The following is a 12484-nucleotide window of genomic DNA, read 5'->3' on the forward strand; positions in this document are numbered from 1 at the left end:
CTTATTTATATGTAATGATTTAATACACTAATGAATTTTCTTTAAACGATATTGTCCCCTTGCCTGAGGAAAATTGCACACCCTCACGCATGAGTCTTGAGGACCTGATGGCTCTGAAAGGTCAGCACTGAAGGCCAGCAGTTAGACTACTGCACACGTCCTTCTAGCAGTGTGCAGTGACAAGTCTTTACATGAACTTCCTGCTTTTTTTCTGAACTTAGACATCCGTTTTTCCATTTTACTTATCATCTGCCATAGTGACCTTCATAAAATACATTTATTTGAGTGGTTAAGAATATAGATGAATAATTGAAGCTATTTAAACAAAGAAAAGAGGAATTACTGTTCACTAGAGCTTTGACTAATCTCTTCACACCTGCCCCTTCTCAGGTCCCTTCACCCTAACATCACTCTGTCCACCAACACTGCCACCAACACTGGTGTTTATGTCCCCCTCCTCTGGACTGTCAGAGAACTGCAGTTTTCCTTTGGCAGCAACCACTTGCTTTCTACCCATTATTTTAGTTATTGACATACTATTGATACACTTGCCATAGTTTCCCTAGTAATAAAGCAGGCTTCTTGCTAGGATAAGTTGTGTGTTTTTCTTCTCTCTATTCCCTATGATATCCAACACAGCAATGAGAACATTATAAATACTCAGCCAGTGAGAGTGAAAGAAGCATGTGCATGGTCTCTAATTTTAAGGACTGAGTTTCTTCCTTACAAAGGAAGTAGTAAGTCTTTGAGGTATCCATAGTGCACTCTTCTGAATATGGGAGCCTGTTTACCTGGTCCTTTACCTGTGCTTGTAGCTATTAGTTCTCTCTAAAACACGTTTGGATTTTACTGGTTTTGTAAAGTTCATAGAGGCATTGAATGAGCTGATAACTATTAGACAGTTACAAAGGAGAGAGACTTGAATGTTTAAATATCCCTCAGGAACAAAATAGTAATTCATGTAGCACTCTTTTGATATGTGGACAGTATGTGGACAAGTAAGGATTTGTTTAAAAGTCATAATACCCTTCTGATAGGTTTAGATAGACACCAAGCACCGCTGCGTCACAGATTACTAACCAACAGTCTTTACCATGCACTTCCACAGATGGGAGACCTTTATCTCTGAAGGACATATGGGAAGGGGTCGGTGAGTGCTACAAGACGCGGCTGCAGCAGGGGCCCTGGGACACTATTACCCAACAGGTTGGACAGTATTTGCATTTTATTATATGTGATCCTTTCCCTCTGCCCATTTTTTCATCTAGTTCTTTTCTCCCTACTCTTTTTCCTACCTCAGTCTTCTACGTACTTACAAATTTCAATTCAAAGACAGTTTCCTTAAAAGAAAAAACACCTTCCCAGATCCAGGCTTAGGTTAGCCTCCCTGTTATCAACTCTCATAACAATCTGTAATTTTTTTCATAGTGCTTATCACATTTTAAATTATATATTTAGATATTGAAAAATTAATGTCTGTCCTCTACACTGTACTGTGTGCTGTCATGTGGACAGGCCCTGTCTGGTTTCCTTTTCATTGTACACCCAGCACCAGCACAATTCTTAAAATATAGTAGATGCTCAATAAAAATGTATTAAATAAATGAGAATAGACACTAACATGGCATATATACTAAAAATAGGTGATTTAGCTGGTGTCACCTCTGATGTTTCAAAGTTTACTTGTAGGAGTATTTGCAAAAAAAATTAACTTTCGATTAATAGGAGCTTTGCATTAGTGACCTAAAAAAGCAGAGAAAATAGATCTGCAAGAGTAAATATAAAAAGTAGATTTGCAAAAGTAGAGAAAATAGATCTGTCAATCATATATGTCATTATTACTGCCTTGCTAAAATCAGCAGTTAATTATTTTAGAAATTTAAAAATACTCATCACCTTGCAACCAATTATGGTTTCCTTAAATATAATTTTTACTCATATCAAAATCTTATTTTTCCAAAGCTCGGTTAAGCTTAATCAAAGCTTACTTTAAAAGTGACTTTATTAACCATTAGCATTTTTATGCCTCTTATGTGTTTGATCATAATAGTGACAGTTTATCTCCCAATCAGCATAAGAATCCTCAGCCTTTTGTAAGTAGTTCTTTGACAGTGATTACAAATGACCATTTTCTAGATTTTAATTGAGGACAAAACTAGATTTAAGTGTATGTGCTTTTCACATTGCCCCTCAAATTAATTTTTTCCTTTTTCATTGCTCTTTGACTCTCCTCGATTAAACCATATGGCCTCACCTGAAACAATCAGTAAAGCCTCCTGCCTCTGGTCCTCTGCTCCTTTCCTCCCTGCCTCTTACCATTAGTCACATCTTTACTATTGCTGCTTTTATCTTACTCATGTGCAAACCTGCATAAGATCTCCAAGGGCCTGTGGCATGTGGTCTAAATGCCTGAGCTGGCTTTCAGTGGCTGTCCCAGCCTGGGTGCCAAACATGGCCATTCATTTCCCTGAGCCTATCTTGTGCATTTTGGTTTTGGAATTCTTTCCAGGTTTAATACTGTTCCTGTTGCCTTTGTTCTGTCTTTATATTTTCTCCTCTTGTTTCCTGCCATCTTTCTTTCTCTGAAACCCACTCAGCTCACAAGAGCGCCCCCACTTTGAAATCCTAATTATGTGGAATAGGCATGGGGTAGTTGCTATGGTAAAGGATAATGAGATATATAAGCAAATCAGGTGTAAATGATTTTTGGCAAGAGCATTTTAGTTTACGAAAAATGTTTTAGATTGACCTTTAAGTGTGTCAAGGTGAGTGCTAAGAGTTTCAATTTCCAATGTCTTGCCATCAACCACAAGCCATCCAAAAATGTACACTGCAACATCAGAACCCACAGGACCCAGAAAATGTTTGGTTGTAAGAGTGAAGGAGGATGGCAAAGGGTAGAGGGAGACAGCACCCAAAATTACATGTTTTTAACTTTAGTGCCTTTTTTCTCAGCTCCTTCTCAGTTATGTTTGCCATTATGTGCCTGAGCCTAATTCTTATCCTTTTGCTTGTTTGTCTCTAGCAGATATCTATTACTAATCTCCTCACTGCAAGCCTATAGCACAATTGCTGGCAGTCTATGTCATTTGAGTTTTAGTTCCACACGTCTCTGTTCTGACTCATGTCATATGAACAAGAGTTAACTCAACTCTCTTTCCTTAGTTTCCTAATATGATGTTATGAGTAGATTTCATTCAGTTAGTAGAATTCCTGAGTCACTAAACCAACCAAATGCACCAGTCTGTATCTTACTTGTTATTCATGGAATTGATTAATATCTTTCAATTTATAGGGACTTAATTGTCATATTGATAGACTATTAGTATAACATTTTTCCTACCTATTATAGCATAATAATAATAATTATCAAATCAGATCACAATAAATGTTACTATTCCTAACACCAATTGTGGACCCACATAATAGGAGAAACATTTGATATAACCAAATTACAACACAAATATAACATTTAGATGTTCTTTTGGGATTTGTCTTCTAGGGGTTGATTTGTGAACAGCTCTCTCACTTTGGATAACAAACTTTATTTAAGCTTTAGAAGTGTTTATCACAGTGTATGTATAGGCACTAAAGACCTAGCAAGAGAAACACATTTGTTCTCATTGTATTACATGGCATTTGAAAGTCATCATGAATATTTCCTTTGAGGTCTTGGCTTTTAATCCCAGGTTGACTAATGGGTTGGTATTTATGTGCTCTTCTTTGCTTGAGATCTTTGAGAGGATGGGTCTTAATTTTTGTAAGGCTGCATGTGGGGAAAAAACAGTGGGATGAAGTGGGGAGTACGATGCAGCACAAGGGAGGAATGTGCTGATAGAATACAGGGAGGGGCAAAAGGAGGTTGACAATTGTGAATACACAAAACAGTATATTCTTGTGTTATTATTTATTAACTATTGTATTATTATTTTGTATGAACAACTGTAAACCTACTTTTGCCCTACCCTGTATTGGCGGCACCAAATATTAATAGATAACCATATTGCAGAATTATACTAAAGGACCATTAGCTTTACAGACTGAACATGATAATAATATCCTGTCCTCCAGAGAGGCTTAAAAACAAAAGCAGCCTTTGCATAATATAAAATGCATTTCAGTTCATTTTCAGGCTTGATTGTGCTTTTATAGTTTTTTTGCTCTTCATCTTTAGTAATCACACTTCTGTTCTCTCAGCATTTGTCTTGATGATAAGGACCTGCTCATGTCAGACACGAACCCTCTCCTTTGAAGGCAAGCACTCATGAATCTCATACATTTGATTATGGTGATTACTTATCTGCTTTTGTCCAACATTACAGACTACCTAGTATCTCAACCCTGCAGCCTAATAAAGAACTTCCACAAGAAAGTTAACTGATATCTAGGTGGGGTCTCCCTGAATTGGTAGAGTGAATATTTCAATAATGATCAGTGGAAGGTGTGGGCTCTATGGTTGAGGTAAAGAGCTCCTGTGGTCTTAGCACTGTCTATAGTCATTAAACTAAAAACGCATACTTGTAACTTTACTTGAAGATAATTGTGGTTATGTATGTGGGTGTGTAGTGGTCAGATAACTATTTTTTTCTTACTGTTCTCTTTTTATAAACATATACAAAAGCAGAGATGATAGTATAGTATACTTACAAACTCTTGGCTGGTATTATCTATTATTATTATTATTGGTGACCGTAGTAGTAGTAAAAATGTGGAATTTTTTTGGAAGCAAATCCTAGACATCATATTATCTCACCCATAAATATTTAAGGAGAGACCTTTAAGAGGTAAGGGTCTGCACAAATGTTTGTAGTGGCTTTATTCATCATAGCCCATGGAAACAACCCAGATGTCCTTGTGAGGTGGACGGTTAAACTGACTGTCATAGATCTTTACCATGGAATATTACTCAGCTCTGCAAAGGAACCAACTATGGATACACTCAACAACCTAGATGAATCTCTGGGTTATTGTGCTGAGTGTGAAAGACCAGTTCCAAAAGATTGCACAGTGTATGGTTCCATTTATTTAACATTTTTGAAAGGACAACTATAGATTGGAAAACAGATATGTGGTTGCTAGGGGATTAGATGGGGAGTGACGGTGGGAGGGAAGTGGGGAAGGGGGGACGTGCTGTGTCTGACTCTGGCACTGTCAGAACCTTGGCTGGAATACTGTACTGTAGATTTGCAAGATCTTACCATTGGGGGAACTGGGTGAAGGGCAGGAGGGATCTCTTTGGATTATTTTTGACAACTGTATGTGAATCTACTGTTATCTAAACATAAAAAGTTTAATTTTTAAAAAATGTAAGGACTCAAAAGTATAACCACAATTCTATTATCACAACTAAAATTTAAATTTCTTAATACCTTTAAATAGCAATTGATATTTAATTTTTCCCAAGTGTTTCATTTTTTAATACTTTCTTTGATAAGGATCCAAATAATCTTTACACATTAAAATGATTAACATCTCTTAAGACATTTTGAATCTAAGATTCTCATTTCTCTCTCTCCCTCTCTCTTTTTTTTTTTTGCATGCAGTTTCTTGTTGAGAAACAAGGTTGTTTGTCCTAAAGTATTTCAGTCTGGATTTTTTTCTAATTATATCTCTGTGGTGTTATTTAGTGTTTTTCCTGGTATTTAGTATAAACTGTAGTTAGATCTTGAGGCTTGACTAGATTCAGGTTTGGCTTTTAGGCAAGAATCCTTCCTAGGTTCTGGGTACTTCCATCAGGAGGCACATGAAGTCTGGTTATTGCTCCTTTTTTGTGATGTTAGCAGCCATTAATGATTACTACCCAGATTCATTAGTCCATTAGGGGGTGCAGAATGGCAGCTTCCTAGTTTTATCATTCATTATTTATCAGCTGGACTACTTCAATAATGACACATTTTCCCTCACAGCTCAGTTACCTGAGGCATGCTTTACACAGAAAAGGCAGGATAAGTACTTGATTCTTTCTCTTTATAGTCTAGCTTTCAAGATGAGTTGATTTTCAGCATCCTCCAATGGTGACCAAGAACTTTTTTTATGTATCTTTATGAAGTCATGGATATATTGTAAATGTTTTATGCAGTTCAATTTATTGTAGTGATTATCTTCATTGATGCTTGATTTGCCTTATCTTTGGCCAGTGAAAGTCTCTATAACTTGGCTCCTCAGCTATTTGGATACCCCTCAAGTAGCTTTGATGACTTCTTGCTTTTTGGTGTGACTGTGTGTTGTACATTCCTGCCCAGACTTGGGTGTCAACCATTTTCCAAGGAGGCTTGCTTCCTGTCAGAGCCTTTGGCTGGGTGTGGGAGCCAGAGAGAGTAGATTAGACTCTGAAACCACTTACTACCTGTGTGATCTTGGACAAGTTATGAAGACCCTTATTCTCTCATTAAAGATAATGGTAGAATCTACAGAGACTTGGTGGAAGCCTTAGAAAAGAGGATTTTATATAAAACTCAACCTGCATCATATCTCCTTTCAAATATATTCAAATACCTGAACTGTGCACTTTAAATTTGGAAACCAAGGCTTTTGAGAATACTGTTTTCTCACTCCACATGCCTAGGGAAGTTTGTCTGAACACAAGTAAATGTGTTCAGGGTGGATGGGTGGATGAAAGTGAAAAGGAAGTCGATTATTTTTTCTCATATGACTCTAAGCGAGCACTGTGAGGGAACTGGGTTAAATGTCTGTAGGGAGTGGAACAGGAGGGGCCTACGCAATACACATTCTGCATATTCCAAATACTACTGATTTCCTTTCGTAGACTTTAGCATGTCTAAAACAGGCAAACTATAATCATTACTTTCAATGAGTCTTCATTATATTTCCGTGATAAATCTCTCAAGGCAAAAAAAAATCAAAACAACAAAAAAAAACAAAACTCTTTAGGTACTGTTTGGTGAGTAGATTGCTTTTGACTCACAGGGATACAGGAAGTCGCTGGTTAAGGATTCTTAAATAATGAAGCTTGATATGTTGCCTGGTGATTTATAATGATGGTTGATAAGCTGATGATTTAATTGAGCTTCCTCTAGTAATAATCTTCAGTGCTCAAGTGAAGTTCCAGTGATTGGCTTTCTTCTGAACTCAATCTCCCTGGAGTCCTTAGGCATCTCTTTTACACAACATCCGATAACTGACTTTTAACTGTTCCTATTTTAAATAACACAAATCAATTAAAACACACAGCTGTTTAACAAAACTTCTTGGTGTTGGTGTAAGTCTCAGTGGGTATTTCCTGATGGCTCATAATGACATCAATTTAGTGCACCTGGTAGGTTCTGTGTGAACTGGAAGTGGCTTAATTCTTAAATGACAGGAAAATTAAGAAGCCTTTATGGATTGCTGCTGCTGCTTCAGAATCACTGCCAGTTCCATTGCTGGTTCTTTCACGGTCGAGTTTTATTTAAATGGGATTGCAGATCTCATGCAATTGTTTTCTCTGTAATTTGCTGCTAATTTGTTGATTCTGAGTTTCTAGGTATTCATTTCGGACATTAAAAAATCACTTGGTCAGTTTATAAATGTCAATGTACCTGTGTAGCCTATGTATAAATATATACTGTGTATACACAGTAAATGTGTATCACCTTACAGACTTCTGTAGAAACCTTCCAATGTTTTAAAAATACTCAGGGATTCCACCACACTTTCCGGTCTTGAGAGAGTGAAATATGCTTTCACAGTGGTGTCTCACTTTCTTCGGTATCTTAGGGTAATACTGTTATTTTTCTCTGTTTTTCTTTGTAGTAATTATTTCTAGATTATCAGTCTGCACATGGTGTGGGTACCTTGTATTATCAAAGTACTTCACTTTCCATATTCATTTTTAAAAAATTGATTCAGAAATGTCTACTTCCAGATGCTCCATTATGCTTTTCTTGTTTGGGGGCAAAAACACATTTTTATAAATTATTTTTGTTCCTCAAACTTTCCTTGCATTAAGAAATATATGGAACCTCTTTTTCACTATCTCTAAGTAATTTTTCTCAAAATTTTTTGGGCTTTATACCCTGGAGTGTTGTTGGAAAGTCTTAACTTCATACTAAATGCTATTTACAAATTAATATGGTATTACTTTCTTATCCAGCTTTTGCTTTCTAAAGTTTTATGACCACTAATCACTAATTAAGTGTTCAGATTAACCTAAATAAAAGAGAGCATGATTTATTATTTAAGACCTGTGTTCTATTAAATTAATTTCTAAGGTGTTTTGTTTTATTCCATTTTAATGAGAATTCAAGTTATACAGTTAAACAAGAAATTGATACAGAGAGTGTTCTGATGGTTGCCAGAAGGGAAGGGACTGTGCGGGAATGGTTAAAGAGGTGAGGTGATTAAGAGGTACAAACAGGTAGTTACAGAATAGCCATGGGGATGGGAAATGGAGTAGCCAAAGAACTTACACGTGTGACCCAAGGACATGAACAATGGTGAGGGGACTGCCTGAGGAAGTGGGGGATGCTGGGTAGAGGTGGGCACAGAGGGGAAAATCAGAACAACTGTAATAGCAGAATCAATAAAATATAAATAAAATATAATTAAAAACTAAGAAAAAGTGTTTCTTATAACTAACCAGATTACAGTAACATATTTTGATTTTACTTCTTTAAATTTAAGTTTATTTCAGGAGATAATAAAAACAAGAGACTAGTAATGTTCTGTTATATGTATATCTGGTTGAGCAGATTATTGCTTTTTCTGATAGCTTTTTATTATCAAAATTATACATGTGCCTCAAATTTATCCAGTGTCTTCCTTTAAAGAATTTCCTGGCATTTTATTGATCCTTGGAGTTTCTATTCCTAAAAAAGGAGCAGCTTATAAATGTGAAAATCAAATACCATTTAAAATATTTAATAATTAATTTCGATATTACTCATCTTAGCACATTTCATTTTGATAATTACCTACCATCAATTTTTAATTTTTAATAAACATCAAGTTTGAAGAATATTTATATTCTCATTTCCAGTTTTTGAGGAAGAGGTTATTGGTGGGCGGCGAAGCAGCAGCAGGTAGAGCAGCCGGGGGGACAGGGAGGAGGCCGTGGGAGAAAGACATTCAGGTTCACTGACCCACATGGGATTTGAGTCCCTTGTACGGGGAAAAGATTCTGAAGAAAGATGCCATTTTTTAATCCTATTTTGGCACAGTAGTTGCTGCACATACATATTCTATAGTGTACTTACTGCATCATGTTTTCATTGCACTTTTTTTCCCCTTCTGCTTCTCATTCACCTATTGTTCTCCTAATTCATTTCCATGTCAGCTGCTACATGCCCCACATTGCATTTGCAGTCTGTATTTTATTGTTTAAAATTTAGCCAGTAGAGATAATATCAAAGTACACAAAGTATTTGTGCAAGTAATTACAATTATTTTATTGCATGCTAATATTACTTTTGAGTATAGTAATTTATTTCTATTTCCCTCTGTCCAATCTGAATTTCAAAAATATTTCAAGCAGTATATCTACATACACTATAACATAATACATATACTGTAACCACCAAAGCAAGTGAAAAAGAACTGAATGATGGAAGGAAAAGACAGTTGTAACAGGAAACCTGGGCTAAGAAAGTTCCTGAGCTTTCTCAAACAAATAAGAGAAAGGGAAAGCTAATTAAATTCATTACTTTCATTCTGTTGTGGAGGGAGGCAAACAAGTTTACCAGGAGAGACCAACTTTTTTCTTATATTATATTTTAGAAAGATAATTTTACAAATATGAAAAAATTATCTCCTTTTTAGACACCATTTAACTTTAGGAGGTGGTGAGGGAAAGATGTTCAGTTGTCCTTGTGTGAGAGAGTTATAGTAATGTACTGTTTGTGTAGGTTTATACCAAAAAAAGGCCTAACTCGCAAATTAATGCTCGAACTGAGCCTGCAGATGTAATTTGAGTGCTTGGGAATTTTTCTGAATTTGAATGCTGTTAGACTGGGATGTGCTCTGTAGTTCATCATGGTCACCTCCCCTCCCTATTGCCTCATACCCTTTCTATTTCAGTTATTCATTTTGCCTGCCTGTCTTCTAAAGGCACTGGAGTTTGCCTCTTCCTGTATTGATACAACATAGAAAGAAAGCGCTTAGAGATTCTGTGTGATTCTGAATGTGTGAATCTCAGTATGTATCTTGGATTATTCTCAAATAAAAGTGTTACCTGAGCTTAAATTTTTTTCAAAGATTTTATTTATTTATTTATAGAGAGGAGAGAAGGGAGGGCAAGTGGGAGGGAGATTGAGGGGGAGAGAATCATCAATGTGTGGTTGCCTCTTGCATACCTCTTACTGGGGGCCTGGCCCACACCCCACGCATGTGCCCTGACTGGGAATGGAACCAGTGACCCTTTGGCCCGCAGGCCAGCAGTCATCCACTGAGCCACATCAGCCAGGGCTAATTTTTAATAACTTATTTTTTCTGATTAAAAAAGTAATACATAATGATTTTTTAAATAAGATACAGAATGGCATAAATAAAAAAGCTACTCAAACATTAAAATTTATCACTGTTAACATTTCAGTGCATAGCGATCTATAATTATTAAAAATTCGTATAACTATATATGTATGCAATACATATATTCACATATATGTATATGTTATATATCAGTATACACAAACACAAATGAGATTGTACTGTGAACCTAGTTTTAAAAAGTTACATCTTAGACAACTTTTTGTACCAGTACTTAAATACATCTAAATTTTCCTTTTGATGACTGCATACAATTCTATTCTAAGGCCATGCCATAACTGTTTTAACCAATTTTATGTTGTGAACATTGAGTTCTTTTCCAACTGTTTGTGTTTTAAACAGTTCCTAAATGAACATTCTTTTTTTTTAAAGATTTTATTTATATAATTTTAGGGAGAGGGAAAGGGAGGGAGAGAGAAGGAGAGAAACATCACTGTGTGGTTGCCTCTCATGCACCCCCTGAAACCTGAGCATGTGCCCTGAGTGGGAATCGAACTGGTGACCCTTTGCTTTGCAGTTCCGCACTCAATCCACTGAGCTGCACCAGCCAGGGCTTAAATGAACATTCTTATACACATAATTTATGCAGTTGTCAGACTAGTCCTTTGGAATAAATTCTTAGAAGTGGAATTGGTGAGTTAATGAATATTCACTTTCTTTTTAAAACATTTTTTTATTGTTTATGCTATTACAGCTATCCCAAATTTATGCCTTTTTACCACCTTCCCCAGCCTCCCCATTCCACAGTTAATCTCCACACCTTTGTTCATGTGATACATAATCATGGGTGTGTCTAATCCCTTCACCTTCTTTCAACCACTCCTAACCTCTCCCCGCCCCTCTTACAACTATCAGTTTCTTCCTTGTTTCTATGCCTCTGATTCTATTTTACTTGTTAGTTTATTTGTTCCTTCGATTCCAATTATAAGTGTGATCATATGGTATTTGTCTTTCACCAAGTAGCTTATTTCACTTAGCATAATAGTCTCTAGTTCTATCCATGCTGTTGCAAAAGGGAAGAATTCCTTCTTTTTTACCACTGTGTAGTATTCCATTGTGTAAGTGTACCACAACTTATTTATCTACTCGTTTACTGATGGGCACTTAGGCTGTTTTTAAATCTCGGCTATTGTAAATAACGCTGCGATGAACATAGGGGTGCATAGAGTCTTTTGAATTGGTGTTTTGGGATTCTTTGGATATATTCCTAGAAGTGGGATCACAGGGTCAAAAAGGCAGATTCATTTTTAATTTTGTGATGAAAGTCCATACTGCTTTCCTGAGTGGTTATACTAGCCTGCATTCCCACCAACAGGGCACTAGGGTTCCCTATTCTCCACGTCCTCACTGGCACTAATTATTTGTTGATTTATTAATGACAGCCATTTTGGCAGGTGTGATGTGGTATCTCATTGTGGTTTTAATTTGCATTTCTCTGATTTCTAGTGATGTTGAGCATTTTTCATATGTCTATGGGCTATCTGTATATCTTCCTTGGAGAAATGTCTATTCAGGTCTTTTGCCTATTTTTTAATTGGGTTGTTTATCTTGCTGGTGTTGAGTTATATGAGTTCTTTATATATTTTGGAGATCAAGCCCTTGTCCAGTATATCATTGACAAATATGTTCTCCCATATGACTGGTTCCCTTTTATTATGGTGATGGTTTTAGCTTTGTAGGAGCTTTTTAATTTGATGTAGTTCAGTTTGTTCAATTTCTCCTTTGTTTTTCTTGCTCTAGGAGACATATCAGCAAAATTACTGCTACTCAATATATCTGAAATTTTACTGCCTACATTTTCCTCTAATTTTTATGACATAGCAACTTACACTTAAATCTTTTCTCCATTTTGAGTTTATTCTAGTGTATGGTATAAATTGGTGGTCTGGTTTCATTTTTGCAAGTATTAGTCTAGTTCTCACAACACCGTTTATTGAAGAGACTGTGTTTTATTTTTAAAGATTTCATTTATTTATTTAGAGAAAGAGGAAGGGAGATCGAA

General features: G+C 36.1%; 1 protein-coding gene across 5 annotated transcripts in view; it reads left to right on the top strand.

The window, feature by feature from the left end:
- The window catches only part of ATG10 (autophagy related 10), a 221409-nt gene that overhangs the window by 150059 nt on the left and 58866 nt on the right, over window positions 1-12484 (top strand). For all 5 annotated transcript variants that reach the window (XM_036020491.1, XM_036020492.1, XM_036020493.1 and 2 more), the window contains one exon: window positions 1109-1206. In XM_036020491.1, coding sequence (XP_035876384.1) covers window positions 1109-1206 — 98 coding nt within the window. The remainder of the gene's footprint in view (window positions 1-1108; window positions 1207-12484) is intronic.

This window comes from Phyllostomus discolor, chromosome 3, assembly GCF_004126475.2.
Source record: "Phyllostomus discolor isolate MPI-MPIP mPhyDis1 chromosome 3, mPhyDis1.pri.v3, whole genome shotgun sequence".
Taxonomy (NCBI): Eukaryota; Metazoa; Chordata; class Mammalia; order Chiroptera; family Phyllostomidae; genus Phyllostomus; species Phyllostomus discolor.